This window comes from Dendrobates tinctorius, unplaced genomic scaffold (assembly GCF_039654945.1).
Source record: "Dendrobates tinctorius isolate UK_male_01 unplaced genomic scaffold, ASM3965494v1 ptg000001l, whole genome shotgun sequence".
Lineage (NCBI taxonomy): Eukaryota > Metazoa > Chordata > Amphibia > Anura > Dendrobatidae > Dendrobates > Dendrobates tinctorius.
The window spans coordinates 51,206-67,181 of NW_027361669.1; the positions used below are offsets into that span (position 1 = coordinate 51,206).

The following is a 15,976-nucleotide window of genomic DNA, read 5'->3' on the forward strand; positions in this document are numbered from 1 at the left end:
GCCCCCGATGTAACCTGAAAAATAAGAAAAATGAGTTATATTATACTCACCCAGGGGCGGTCCGGTTTTGGTCCGATGGGTGTAACGGTCCGGTCTGACTCCTCTCATCTAACGGTGGCGTCCTCTTCTTTGCTTCTCGTTGTGGCTCCTATGAAGGCGCACTCTGCTCTGCCCTGTTGAGAGCAGAGCAGAATACTGCAGTGCGCAGGCGCCTCCCATCTTGTAGCAGTGACGTCCTCTTCTTTGCTTCCTGGCGCAGGAGTACTTCACCTGCCATGTTGAGGGAAGTGTAAAGTACTGCAGTGCACAGACGCCGGACCTCTCTGAGCTGGTCCGGCGCCTGCACACTGCAGTATTCTGCTCTGCCCTCAACAGGGCAGAGCAGAGTGCGCCTTCACAGGAGCCACAACGAGAAGCAAAGAAGAGGACGTCACCGTTAGATGAGAGGCGTCAGACCGGACCGCTACACCCATCGGACCAAAACCGGACCGCCCCTGGGTGAGTATAATATAACTCATTTTTCTTATTTTTCAGGTTACATCGGGGGCTTATCTACAGCATTACAGAATGCTGTAGATAAGCCCCCTGATGGCGGTGCCGGCAGCTGATAGTCCAAAAATGGGGTGACAGATTCCCTTTAATTTAAAAGGCCAAACTTTTGGACAGTACGGATCTAAGCCCAACTGAACTGCACAATTTCAGCAGGTATGTTTTTCTCTGAAAAAGTATGAAGTTTCAGAAAAAATCTACTCTAAAGATATGGCCATTGACCAGTGGTGCAACAACTGTGGTGAGAGGCCCGCTGACTCCAGACCCCCACTTCAGTTGGTTGTGCGGTGTATTTCAGAGCATGAATCTGCCAGGTCCATGCGTCGCAATACACCCTGCAAGCCAATCTGAGGCCAGCAGCTGACGTTGGCTTGCATGTGAATGGGGGTGCCTGGCAATGAAGTCATGCGCTCCCGTCACTTGGACGCTGAAGTCAGCTGCTTGTGAGTAGGAACATTTGTCTTGTTGTGTTTTTTTTTTTTTTTTTTATGCACTGAACAGCAGCGCCAGCAGAATGGCGGACACACCAGGATGGGGGCTCGTATACCACCAGGAACGGGACCATGATGAGGTGCACATATACCTGGATGTGGCCCAGGATGACTTTACTACATAATTGTGGAGGGGGCAACTTGTATGTTCTTATAGGAATTGGAACATTCATCTGACCAACCTATGGGAAGGGGGGTGTCCAAGTTTTGTACTGGGCCCATCGGACTTTAGTTACGCCACTGCTGTGGACCATAGTTGGAGATGAGACTTGTCCAGCGCTGCCCCCTGCCAGTTCTTCCTAGCTCTGCGCCTGGTGACTACAGGTCTATCCCATGTGTGTACATCGGGAGAGACCTGTTGACCTTCTCTAGCCGCGCTGGGGACAGTGCTAGCTATGGTCCCCAGATCTTTAGATATATTGTGCTGGAGCGTTTCAGAGAAATATACCTGGCTGCAATCATCGTGCAGCCAGACTTTTATTAATGCCACTCATGGCCTGGGCAGCATGAATCGAGTGACAGATTCCCTCTTTGTTAGGGAAAATCAAAGTTGTAGGGGGCGCCATTTCTTCTTTCGCCTCAAGTGGTGGGGAAGTTGTATGAGACTTCTACACACGGAAGTCACAGCTACTTTCCTCTACACTACAATTATAATAGATGGGTGGAGGAAGCCAGATTTCCCTTTTAGATAAATTTGCAGACATGAAAATCAGAAGGAAAAACTGACGTAATGAAGGTGGACAGGAGATGGGAAAGAATGAGCATGGATAGGGGATAACTTTGTACAACCTCACTTAAAGATTTTTCAAAGTTTCAGTCTATAGCCACCTAATCTTAAGGTCGGGGGAGTCTTACAGCCAACCCTCCTAATCATAGCCCCTATATTATTGAAACGCCTCACCTGCTTCCGTTGTATCGATTGTATACAACAGTGACCGTTGATTGTCCGCTCTTACAACGTTGCACACTGTATTCTAATTATTAGCATATAATATTGATTTGGAATCTCATCATTTGGCGAAATATTAATGTTGAAATATAGATAGAAGTTGAAGGTATACTTATTGTTAACGCTATTACAAATTTAGACTATTCCATGTTGTGCACTTTGACTTGGATAAAAATACTCCTCAAAAATACTAAAAGGAGTAGGTATACCATTCTGTAAAATATGTAGTGCGACCTTCTGATGGGGTTGTTCAGTCACTGCACAGTAACCGTATATAGACGTTGTACAGCGATGTTCAGGAACTGTATGAAGGAAAACCGTTTTTAAATCACCGTATAGTGTTACTGTGCATTTACAGTGCGGCGGTATTTGTCCATATTCTGCCCATACTCATCAGTGTCACTAACTATCAACTGTCAAAATGTTGTGAAGTGTGACTCCAAAGACTCTATATACGACACTGAGCCTGAGCCCTGAATGTTTGGGAATCCTAGCCACACCCCTGGGTAAAAACAGTGGCAGGATTGCACTTTTATAGAACATCTCAGCACTAAGAATTATTTATTCAGTATGTTATGGTAAAATCAATGGCGTCAATCAAAACTAGAACTCATCCAGCAAAAAGCCCTCCTATGGCTATGTCACGAAAAACCTTAAAATTACTGGAGTTCTTAAAAGAAAACTCTGGTCATTTAAGAGGCTTTCCAGAATTTAGTTCCTTCTGTTTTCCCATAGTTAAACATTGTCCACAACTTTAACATTGACTAGTCCTTAGGTCATCAACATCTGATCGGTGGAAGAGTGGCATCTGGCACCCCTGCCGATCCAGCCGTTCTCAGTTCCTGCGGCTGCCGGAATTGCTCAGTTATGGAGCTGCTCTATCTATGGATAGTTGTGGCGGCCGGGTACTACACCGCTGCCCCCTAATTATAGCCATGGGGGGCAGTTATGCAGTAACTGGCAGCAGCTACTATCAGGAGACTGACAACGTAAGCTAAAATGCCCTTATTTGCACAGAATGAACATGCGTCCTTCCTGGACATTTATTAAAAAGCTCACTAGCTGGTGTACTGATGTACAGGCTTCATCAGATGGTAGGAGTCAGGGGCCAAAACCAATGGAGAGGGAACACTGCTGCATATGAGACATCTGATGCGACAGGTCATGTGTTTTGTGTGGTTGTTTTGTTTTTTTTTGTGTTTTTTTTGTTTAATTCCAGAACCCTTTTTTTAAAGCCATTAGAAATGATGCCTAATCTTTCCGATGAAGGCTAATTTCCGAAGTTTGCTAATAATGCACATGAACCATTTTGCAGTGTGTGCTATTTTTTTTGTTTTGCTTATAGGACAGGGCAAGTTTAATTTTAAGCTTCATTTCACACAGCTCCTGCACCATGCTGGTGAGATGCAGTCACATCACTTGCTGACCAGACTAAACACTGCCTTATTCAGTATATCTGGCCCAGGTTTCTTTGACGCACACCTTCATTGATGGCACAAGTTTTAATCACAGATCTGTTTTGTCTTAATTTCCTTCCTCTATCAGCGAAAGAATGCACCTACCCTACATACAGCAATTTCAGGACATCTTCAAGATTGTCAATGAAATGACTCGCCTCCAGGTTTCATATGAGGAATATCTGTGCATGAAAACACTGCTACTCCTGTGTACGAGTAAGTATCGGTCAAGTCTGGACCCTTTTCTTCTGACGTGTCTAGATTGTGTCCCATGTTGGTGGAACATGTTAACATTTACAGTTAAAGTAAAAACAAATGTGATTTCAAAGCTAAACATTTAGCTTAGAAGGCAGGCATACATAGGTGTTCCACAGCTGAGCGCGGGTCTCCAGAACACATGCCCTCACGATCTATCACCATTGATCTGTGCACAGCTTCTGGCAGCCCTTCAGTCAGTCCGCAGAGCCGCAGCAGTTACTCATTGGTTTTATATCTGACAAGTGTCCATCTTATAACTTATGGGGATGCTTATAGGAAATGAACTACGTATGTATCTGAATGCATTTTATGGAATCAAATTACCTAATGTAGCATATGGTAATTTCTTGGCAGATTTTAATGAAGAAGCAAGTTGAACCTTGCAGCAAAAATAAGTGATAATCTGCAGTTCCAAAAACAGTCCAATTCTAAGTGCAGTGAGAAAATGAGGTTCTATTCTCCATGCAGCCACGTGCTTCTGGCCATCGGGGAGGTGCAGGGGCTGTTAGTCACTACACGGAGTGTGCTGTAGTTGCATACTTGCCTGCTTAATGGCGTGCTTTGCGCACATGCTACAGGATAAAATGTCAATCGGCAGGGAAGCTATTACAGCGCATGTTCGAGCGGTGACTGTTGCAGCCCCCAGTACCTCCTTGATGGCTGGAAGTGAGCAGCTACATGGAGAATATAACTAAACTTTCTCCCTGCAGCTGCACTTCAGATTGGATTGCTACACAAGTGTAAAGCAGTGTTTATCTTCAGATTACTGCAATATGTTAAATTATATTATACGTTAGATTAGATTATATTTTAAATATAAAATAAATATAATATAAATATATATTCTTTTTAAATGTGCTGTTTAACCTGCACTGATGATGTCAAAGGGATCTGATCATCTGATTGATGCTGTCTAAACCTCAGTCAGCATGAAACAGCCTGGCTGCATGATTACTTCAGCAGTGCTGGGAAGAGTCAGCCAAGACTGCAGGACTTGTTTATATAAGAAAAGCAACAGCATCCAATCCAGGTGAAAGACTTATCAAAGATTTATTCTGTCAATGTAGAATACAACGTTTCGGCCATATTGTGGCCTTTTTCAAGTATAACAAATAGCACATGGCGTCATAGGGTTGCGCCTCTGACGTGGCTCGGCTCTTGCTGATGATGTGTATGGAGGGGAGAGGGAAGCCTACCGTTACATAGATATGTGAGTCCTCTTGTAATTGGCTTCTGGGGTTGGCGCCATGATCATGGGAACATGGATAGGTGGATTTCTCAGGGATATGTACCACTGTTGGTGATAGGTGCGTCATTTCCATGGATATTTGGATGCATGGTGACTATTGGTGGGTTCATTTGGGGATTTTTTGTTTATTATTGGTGTATTTTTGTAATGCTCTTAATAAGGACTGTTGATATTATCTAGTTAGGCTGCTGTATTGAATATATCTGATTGATGTATTTATATGCATTTAATGTATGATTATATGTGATGGGTGTAACCGGAGTGGTGATTGGCTGTGCCACACCATAAAAGGCCACCATTTGTGCTATTTGTTATAATTGTAAAAGGCCACAATATGGCCGAAACGTTGTATTCTATATTGACAGAATAAATCTTTGATACGTCTTTCACCTGGATTGGATGCTGTTCCTTTTCTTATATGGATATTTTTGTTCATCTGGGTTCATGAACTTTTGAACTTGCATCCCTTTAGTCCCTGCTGTGCTGTCGGCTGCTTTTTTCCTGAGTGCAGGACTTGTTTAATCTCTGGTGAGATCTTCTAACAATATATTATTTGAAACTCCATAGCGTTGCAGGCAAAGAACATGGCTAGCTTCATTTGTACAGGCAGGATTTGATTCATGCTATCAGAGTATGAATCAGATGACCGGTTCCCTTTTTCAAAAGCAATATTTAAGTTTTGAGGGTTTTTTATGCATGGCTACAATTTTTAAACTTTTTTTTTCACACCCCTCTTCTGTACATTCCTTTTATAGTTCCCAAGGATGGCCTGAAAAGTCATGCACTATTTGAGGAAATTCGCATGACCTATATTAAAGAACTTGGAAAAGCCATAGTAAAGAGGGAAGGAAACTCCAGTCAAAACTGGCAACGATTTTACCAACTGACAAAGCTCATGGATACAATGCATGAAGTAAGTGTTTAGTGGAATAGAAGATCTACTGTTCCTGTTATGATGGATCTAAGGCGTCCTCCTGTAGCACCGCAACAACATGGCCATGTATGTGGTGTGATGGGAGTTATATAGTAGCTAGAGCTTACCTACAGCGAACCAGTGTTACTCAACTTAATCACTGATTCCAAACAAACCCCGGCTGCTATTAACAGATTTTAGCTTTGAATCTTTGGGAGACCCCTGACTACAGCGAGCCAGTATACTCCCCATAGACTCTGTGACCTCAGAACTGCCTTTAGCGTGCCCGCAGCAGCCGCTATACTATCACATAGCCTACAGTGTCACACCTGTTATACTGCTTTGTCGGTGTGCCGCACACAAATATGCCCTAGCAGAGTGTCTTGTGCAGATTAGGTGGTGTGGTCCGCCAGAATGGAATCCTCACCAATATAAATAGAATACGACACCGCTACACGTTCCATTGTGTTACTTGCTTTCAGCATGATTCATATTTTCATGTTTTGTCATATTGTCCCCTTTGGTTTTTTTTTCCTTCCAGGTGGTTGAAAATCTTCTAGCCTTTTGCTTCTACTCTTTTACGGACAAAACATTGAGTGTTGAATTTCCGGAGATGTTGTCCGAAATTATCAGCAATCAGATACCAAAATATTCGTCTGGAAATATCAGAAAACTCTTGTTTCATCAGAAGTGACTGCCTTACTCAAATCCTATATATAAATAAGTATATAAATACATAAACTTTAAGAAGTTGCCTTAAGGAAAAATAAGTCAGAAAACATAGCTTATACTGTATTAAAAATAAAACAAAAAAAAATGTGGTAATTGTCCTTGCAACGGTGTACCTATTGTGATTATGCACTACAGTTCATGTGGTTTACAGAGGGCCAAGATTTCGACTACAGAAAATTCCTCATTTCGCTCTCTGAAATGAGAAGAAATAGATCATTGAACCAGAAGCTCCATTCTCAACATTCTGATAAAATCTTAACGTTGGATGGAATGGTGCTACATTTTTATCAATTGTTCAATTTTCTTGTCAGGTGTGTTTTGCTTCCTTTTTTTTTTTTCTCTTTTCTCCCATGGGGAAAGTAAGATTTTGATTTCTGCATGTAACCTGCTGAAAGTTTACAAGAGTATATCGGAAAAGGGAAGTTGTGCCTTCTTAAGCTACTGTTTGGATCTAGCAGTTTCTTAGTTTTTACAGATGATCTCTCCCTTTTTTTTTTTTTTTGTTTCAAGACTCCTGTTTGTATAGATTTGAGTTTTGTTTTTTCTTAAGGCTGAGCCAGCTAACCGCTTCTGTAACACAAGTGAAACAAAATCTTCAGAGTGCGTCTTTCATGCGTCCATTCGCCATATTGGCCACTAGGCTCTCTCGGCTACCACATTTACTCTATACGCCTGTAATCTTTTCCAACTACCCCTATGTTCACTATATTGGCAACTAAGGCTTTTTCAACTATTCCTACTTGCCCTATTGGCCACTTGACTCTTTCAACTACTCGCAAATCAGTTTGAGTTATCCAGCCAAATGCATTTATTTAACGACGTTAAGTCTGCTTCAGGTACCATTTTGTGTCTACAAATCATGTTCCAGATGTTCTTACAGACCTGTGCCTTCTAGGTTCTGGTTATAATCCCTACAACACTGTGCGAGTGTGAGCCCTGCCTTAGTGGGAACTAAGGCAGTTGAGGCGAGGTTCACATGTTGCCTGTTTGCTTATTATCCACACACAATCCACAGCATTTTACATTACTAGTAAAGTGGATGAGTTGTAACTCATTCCCCACTGTGCACAAATAGCCATTTTCTGTTCTAGAACTGAACTTTTGGTGCAGGTTTCACCTATTTCCGTGGGAACCCTAAATCCATATCATTGGCCTGGCATTGTTATGTGTTTGTTTTTAAAGTTTCTGCAACACAAGTGCAAAGATTTTAGACGTTTAAACACTTCAAATTTCAGTTTAAAAATCCATCCGCAATACATAACTTGTGAACCCAGTCCACAGAATAGTTCAGCTGCAAAAGTTCACATTTTTCACGTGCCATAATTACTCAGATGCAGTGGTAGAATCTGCTGTAATCGTTTTAATGTTTGCTTATGTGTGTGTGCTTTATTTGTAAAGGAAACGAAAATCATAGCTATATTGAAAAGCCATTCACATGACTTTTATTTAATCAGACCAATATTTTTTTTTTTTTTCAGTTTTTCAGGGTCACTACAAAGCCACTTTACAGCAGGGTCATAAATAAGTTTAATGTGTTAGAAGTTAAAAAAAGAAAAAAAGCTACATAAAATGAACGTTATATTTATACTTTTTACAGATGTATGCCATATTGGTGTAAATGGAAGTGTAGACAGATAGTGAAAGGGCTACTGCAGCTTGAAAGAATACTCTGGTCTAACATTAAATGCTTTATCTAATGTGCAAAAAGTAGTGTGAAGTCTCATTCTGGACAGAACATCGATAACCAGCCATTTTACAGTTCTAGATGCAAATCGATATGGTAGGATTTCAGCATGTAGACAGTTTGACCATAACAGGTTGATAGTGCTTTTCATTATTTATTTTTTTTTTTTTCCCTCTAAGAACTAAAACTGGATAAGGTCTCGAGTAAATCGAGTCTTTTCTCTGCATTTCTTTTGTACGATAATCTGCAGGAGTCCAGGCCTCATTCTACCTGGGAATAGAAATTTTGCAGGTTGACAGTGTACTAACAAACATGTCCTGTAAAAAAAAAAAAAAAAATTGCTGAAATAAGAACCCGTTAGTTGATGCATAATTAGTCTCACATTTTCAACTTTTTACAGTTTTAATAAATGGGAACTTTCATATTTGTTTTTAGAAACTTTACAAATTTTTACAGGATTCAGAGACAAATTTAGTCTGTAAAACAAAACAAAATTCTAATATTTTTGTCAAAGAAAAAAAAATGTACAAGCGCAGTTTAGTTCGCCATGAAGCTTTTACTAACACAAACCGGTAGAATTTCTCAGGATTTCTCTGGCGTAGACTCACCCCCACCCGCTGCTCTACCTCCTAGGTCTGTAGTAGAAATTTGTCTTGTACTTATAAAACGAGGATCCATTGCCCAAAAGACAGTATTGAAAGCACTTGTTTCCTCATCTGAGATGGCAGTGTTCAGCTGCGGAATCTGGAAGATGGGACACCCAACCTCTCACTGTACCTGGATGCAGTGAGCCCCAGCACAGCTTTCTTTTGATGTAAATGTTTTTTTTTTTTTGTTTTTTTGTCTGAAATGTTAAATGTTTTTCAGATACATGTCAGTTAACTATATTGATAGCAACTTTTTGTTTCCACATCCTTTTGATATCTGTAACCCTCCCCCGCTTCATTGATTTATTGTATTGTGGTGTAAATGGCCTAATGTATTGTGATGTCCATATTCCTGTAGTGCATAATTTAGTTATCATTGTGTTGAAGTTGCAAGTTTCTTTTCTTTCTCCTTTAAAACATTGAATGCCTTAAGAGTTTGATGTCAGTTTATCAGCTGTTTCCAGAGAGTTGGACGGAGCCATCTCAATCTATTAATTGCATCGGTGGCTGAGGGGGTGCATTCACACAAGTCAATGAAAGAAGCGACCCTTGTGAATGCAGCCTTGCTATGCTATTACCTAAAACTTATGTTAACGTAAATCAGCAGAACGTACCTAGCTAGCCATTCCTTGCTTCGAGGGAAGTTTATAATACCAAATCTTGCACTTAGGAGACGTGCATAGTTCAGGGTAACTGTATATTAGAGTTTATTGATACAAGCATATTCCTGTGCTGTAATATTTGAATATCATGTGATTGAATGATTTACAAACCCCTTTTTTTAGAATTTAATAAAGTGTTGTGCCTACCAAAATAAAACCTAAGAGCTGCATGCATCTTCTTTTGCACCCCTCCATAGGTCACTGACGCTACTGCTTATCCAATTAATACAAATGTATACATGGGTCTAGAACAGTTTCCTGTAACAAACAACCTAATTTAAGGAACTTGTCATGCCAGAATCTGGATATTTTCTACATTTAGTTTTCATATGCGAGACCCTAATTGTATTCCATGCCCCAAGAACCTCTAAATGGTCAGTGTATTAATTGTTAGACATGGCTTTTCCGGTGTAACCAATGGTCAGCGATTAGAAATTGTTCTAACTTGCGGATGTGATCCTCTTCAGGATTTCTGTGGAAATAAAGCAGTTTTTTTACCTGCTTTGTACAATTTTACTAAAGATAAAATTTCAGCTGATCCAGAGTTGAGTGTAGGTAACAATTCATTTTCAAATACTTGTAGCCTGAAACACCTATAGATGGTTATTGGCCATCAGCTATCTCTTCAGTGTCCCCCAAACACAGGAATGATTGGCTCTACCGAGTGAGCCTTTGTTCTTTGAGTGCCGCTGGTCTTTTCTGGCAGCTGATTGTCTCAAAGAATTAAAGTATCAATCGGTAATCTGACTTCAGATCTTTCTGTAATCTGACATCATCTTGATGGGTGAGTAAGAGTATGGAGGCCCCCATACACAAACTCAGCTGATCCCTACCATTATTGGCAGGTCTAGATGTCTTAACGGTGGGGGTTCTTTGCGTCTGCCTAATAAAAAAACTATTTGCACCTTCACGTTATGATTTGACAGCAGAGATATGTTGTAAAAGATAACAAACATTTGGATCTCCTATCGCTAAGAGCTTGCATCTCATTTCCCATATAATATTTTTACATTCAACATTGAGTAGGTTACATTATAATATAAAAGTATCCTGTCACCATAAATATGCTGTCCAATCTACAGTAATCATAGTATAAAGCAGGGAGAACTGAGCAGATTGATAGTGAGAAGATTCAGTAAAACCTGTGATTTTAATAATTTTATCTCCTGCTCATTCGGAGATTGTCCTGTGGGCGGTCCCATCAGTCACTGATGGCCTTCTTTGTAGAAGAGTGCAAACAGATAGCTGTCAGTCACTGATAGGACCACCCACAGGACAATCAAGGTCCCGTTACATTTAGCAATGCACCAGCGATCCCGACAACGATACGACCCGGTCAGGATTGCTGGTGCATCGCTAAATGGTCGCTAGTGAGCTGCCAAACAGGCAGATCTCACCAGCGATGCAGCAGCGGTCGTTACTTACCTGTCAGAGAGCAGCTCTGCTGACTACTTCCTCCTGCGTCCATGGAGTCGCTCGTCGGCGCCAGCAGGAAGCCGACAACGAGAAAGCAGTCGGAGGTAAGTGTCACATGTAGCGAGATCGCTAGTGATATCGCTGTTGTCACAAAATCGGTGACGCTTTAGCAATATCGCTAGTGATCTTGCTATGTGTGAAGGGGGCTTCAGTGACTGACAGCTTTTTCTTGCATAAGAGTGCATAGAGATAGCGGTTAGTCACTGATGGGACCACCCACTGGATTGAAAATCCCGGAAAGAGCAGAGAGTGAAATAAAACAAATTATACTGAATCTTTTCTCTATATATCAATCTACTCTTCTCCTGCTCTATAACATGCCTGCAGGTTGGACTGCATTATCAATGTGTAGAACCCTTTAAAGGGAGCCTGTCACCATGAAAAACACTTTTTTTTTTTTTTTTTTTTTTTTTTTTTTTTTAACTCAAAGCTAGTCAAGCCATCAACTGATCTCTGAAGGTCCAGCTTTAGTAACTCACAGCCGGTCCGCTTTAGTTTCTGGAGGAAACTGACATTCAATGAATGATGGCTTATTACATTAATACTATGGTATTTGAACACTTCCCGTATGACATATGAATGTCACAAGTGGCCCTATGAGATGGTGGTATGTTCAGGAGACAATCCCTTTTTAGTATTTTACAATTTTGTCGTTTTTGAAATCAGTAAACTGAGCAGGGTACCAGCACTAGTCATGTTTGAACACTTGATTGTCCTGCGTGGCTGTCAGGTCTAGGTGTTTCTTGAGATATCAGTATTTTCCTGCTCACTGGATAGCATAAAAACCAGAGCTTCTTGGGGTGTGTTTTCACATGACCCTTTCATTGCATGTTAACCACTCTTTTGGGTACTCAAGTACATAAAAACACATTACGGATGCATGCTTTTTTACAAATTAATTTTTTTTTTTGCCCATCTAATTACAGGTGAAGCCTATTCCAAAAATGTTACTTATACAAAACACAACTGCAATTCAAAACCTGGAAATCCACTGTGAGAATCCATGTGTTAATGTACTTAATTGCATAAAAATGCAATAAAACAGCCTGTGAAACCCAGCCTCAAAAATAGCTGGCAACGAGGATTACAATGGTTTAGAAAGCACTTTGGCCACTGAAGCAATGTTTTTCCTTTTCATAATTGACCAGATTTAGCAAAGTATAGAAAGAAGAAAACAAAAAAACCTATAAGTCTTAACACTTGGTCCCTTGAATGTTGGGATATGGCACTAGTGTGGGGTGATGAACTAGTGCATGACGTTTGGCATCAAAGGAGATTGATAGAATGATGTCCTAGTCTAACTGCTAAAAGAGCATCTTCCATGGGTTTTCGTTGCCCTACCCATGTCACAATGCAAAAATTTTTAAAATTTATGGCTAAAGCAAAGTTGCAGAAAATTTTGAGTACAAACTGTTCTCTACAGAAGACTTGAATGTCTGTGATGTGTCCCCACTTTTACCTAAATTTTCTTATTTAATGAAATAGTAGAAATGTAAAGAGCATTTTTATCCCTAGTGAATCATTCATACATGACACATGTGAATGTGGCGCATGTATTTTGCCCTGGGCTACAGACCAGACTGCTGTATTTCAGTAATGGGCAGCTCTGGTACAGGTCTGCTGAGCGGACAAGCACAGAACTGTACTGTTCACAACTTGCTGACATGAATGGCCTATTTTAGTATAGTTGTCTGAACCCAGCCTAATAAAGACAGTGCTCTGTAACGCTCATTGGCTTGAGCTCGCCCTTTTTGGTAATGCATCTAAGCGACATTTCTTGTGAGCTGACATTAAAGGGAACCTGTCACTTGATTCATTCTGCTTGAACCATGAGTAACATAAATCAGTCTGGCTCCCTGATTAGTCGCATATAGTTTACTCTGTAACTCTTCAAACTGTTTATTTTATCTGAAGCCCCAAAAAACTGGCTGATTATAAGGATAGACTTGACTAGCCGGGTGTAGCCCTGGCCAACAACTTCCCGCACCGCTCCAGGTGAGTGACCGGTTTCTACACATGTAGGAGAAACCTGTCAATCAAATGGAGCTAGCTGCGAGAAGCCACCTGAGGTTGTCCTGGGTTAATAAAGTCTCTTCCTATAGTACCTGGCCAGTTCATCAAATGGGCTTCTCTGAAAAACTGGAGCATTTCAGAGTAAAATACCTTTCTGCAATCGTGTAGCCAAGCTTCGACTCATGCTGCCATGGTTTGAGCAGCATAAATTAAGTGACTGATCCCTTTTAAAAATGAGTCCACTATAATATTACATCTGCTAACACCTATTGGCCAGTTTGACAGGTTCCAAATGCCTTGTGGCTTTCTAAACGTTCTAAATTGAATGGAGGAAATTATATTCTTGACCATTTATGTAGCAACTCTAAGACAACTATTCAGTTGTGTAGTCCATAGTAATATGTAAAGAAGAACAAAAATCGCTTAACGAATCAGAGGCTAAACGTAACTATTACACGATGCAGGATAGTTGCTTCTTGTGGTGTTCTGTAGGAGTACATGAACATGTACAGATTTCCTACTGAAAATCTGGATGCTTTACTAGAAAGAACTTGAGTAGAATAAGTTAGATTTTCCTTGCATCAGATATGTGTTCATCAGATGACTGACGGAAGTTAGTAGGTGTAGTGGCTAAATTTTCTCCTGATTTTCTAACCAGAGAGAGTACATACACCTCCGCCTGTACTAAAATAATGAAGGCTGAGCCCTCTTGGCAAATTAGAAGTGCCAAAGGACTAGTCTGCTTCGTGCATCTGTACATGGGTTCAGTGTAAACTGCAACTCATGACCGGCATATTTTATGGTAGTCTAAGAAATGGAGTGAATGATGTCAAACTACTAAAATCTGAGCAGTTTTCCATCTTTTATTGTCTAAATGTTGACCATGCTACTTTTCTTTGCACTCACAAGATTTAAAGTACAAATACTTGGCAAGGTGTGGCGTGTACTGTTTTAGACCGGGATCACACATGCGTGAAATACGGCAGTCTCGCATGTTAATACCCGACACTGCTGCCAGGACTCGGATCGGAGCGTGTGGCTGCATAGCCATACATGGTGAGTGGCGGCGGCAGTGCCTGGTATTAACATGCGAGACTAGGCCGTATTCCTTGCGTGTGTGATCCCAGCCTTACAATTACTAAAGAAGGTTTCCTGAAAATTGACCCCAGACGGAGTTTCGTTTGTTTTTGTTTTTTTATGTAAAAAAAAAAGCTTTACTCCCTCTTTGGGTTCAACAACTAGTCCTCCACCACGGTTTCCAGTGGTTTATGTTTGCGCTGATGCAGACAATCGGTGAATTCCACAGCTCTGGTGGAGTAGACTGGATGCAGCGTTGTCAACATAACATTGGCACTACCGGCAATAACAAACACCAGAAGCCAATGTGGAGACTTCGTTCTGGACCCGGAGAGCATGAGTAAAGGCCAGGGTTGTTGTTGTTTTTGGGTTTTTTTTTTTTGTTTTTTTATATTTGATTTTGGTCTGAGGTCAGACGTTTTCAGAATATGGAAAATCCCTTTTATTGCGCAATTGATGCCAAAAACTAGTGGAAACTGATGAAAATATTTAAGCCACAGTGTCAATAATTGGGCACAGCTGAGCACAAAGTTTTATTGTGCAGAAGTCTGTTCACAAAGTGAAAATCCTTACTAGTTGGAAAGCCATAGTTCTAACATAAGGGGCACAAACTTTTTTTTTTTGTGTACTTGAATCCATTTAAAAGTTACAGTAGTGTTTGTTGGTTTTTTGTTTTTTTTTGTTATAGTAAAAACAGGGTGTATTCACATGTAACCGTAGTGTGCCATGTGGTCAAAGTAGTTTTTACTGCAAATAAGCTATGTGACTTTTCTGTGAGTAGTAATTCTTTCATGCGCCACACTGCTGACCTATCCCGGTATCTATGAATACACTCTCCGAAATCTGCCCACTTATTGTAGAGATTCTGTATGCCTTATTCATATGAATGTGCCAATTGGTATCTGGGTAGGGGCTTGCACACTCAATTTAAGATGCAGCACTTTTGTATGGTCCCGGTGTCATTTATTACATGTATAAGGGATATTAGCATTGTTCCAGGCAAGTATTCTTTTGCAAACTGTGCGTAGAACAATTTTACAATGTAGATGTCACCATTGTAAAGCTTTAATGTTCACTTTTAAATTATTGATGCTACATCTGATCCTACCAAGTTGTACAAGCAGCGTTGCATTACTTGCGTGGTCTTTCTGTCTATAAGCCTGTGCTGAATACTTTGCTTCTCGTTATAGCCAATATATATATATATAAAATATAAAAACGTATATGTTGATCTCAACAGACTCTAATGTTGTTGTGTTTTTTTTGTTCTCTAAAATAATCCATATGAACAGATTGGAAAAATGTCAATATTTTTATTTTGTATAAAGTATATGAAATACATTATAATGGGGAGAGATTGGATTCTATAATGGTGTAAGGCCTTATTAGAAATTAATAGAAAGATGCGTATATATATATTTTTTTTACATTGCATTAATTGTGTAAACCCTGTATAAAAATTAAAACAGTAACTTCTGTTAATATGTAGGGTTTTTTTATACATGCTGAATGAAATTCACTTGTTATATTGTCTTTTCCCTTTATTTTGTGAAATGTTGGATTTTTATGTCTTTGTGTGGAGCAGGTGTGCATTTATTTTCTCTTAATTTGCTGTTTTCGGTAAAGTCCCATTTGTACAGTGTTGCAGTACATGTGAGACATGCGCTGCCGCTCTCAATAAAAATAAACCTTGAAGTCACATAATAAAAACATGCTTTTTCATTAACCAACTAATACTGTTGTGTTTTATTTCTTGTTTTATTTAGACCAGTTATTTTTCATTACACTGTTCCCAGTGAAAGTCATTTTTGCATTTCTA

General features: G+C 40.2%; 1 protein-coding gene across 1 annotated transcript in view; it reads left to right on the plus strand.

Moving 5' to 3' along the window:
• The window catches only part of LOC141085707 (glucocorticoid receptor-like), a 59,052-nt gene extending 43,161 nt beyond the window's left edge, over window positions 1-15,891 (plus strand). The window contains exons 4-6 of the mRNA XM_073571607.1: window positions 3,535-3,662; window positions 5,709-5,866; window positions 6,408-15,891. Of these exons, the coding sequence (XP_073427708.1) occupies window positions 3,535-3,662; window positions 5,709-5,866; window positions 6,408-6,560 (439 nt within the window). The 3' untranslated portion in view covers window positions 6,561-15,891. The remainder of the gene's footprint in view (window positions 1-3,534; window positions 3,663-5,708; window positions 5,867-6,407) is intronic.
• Window positions 15,892-15,976: the final 85 nt, after the last annotated feature.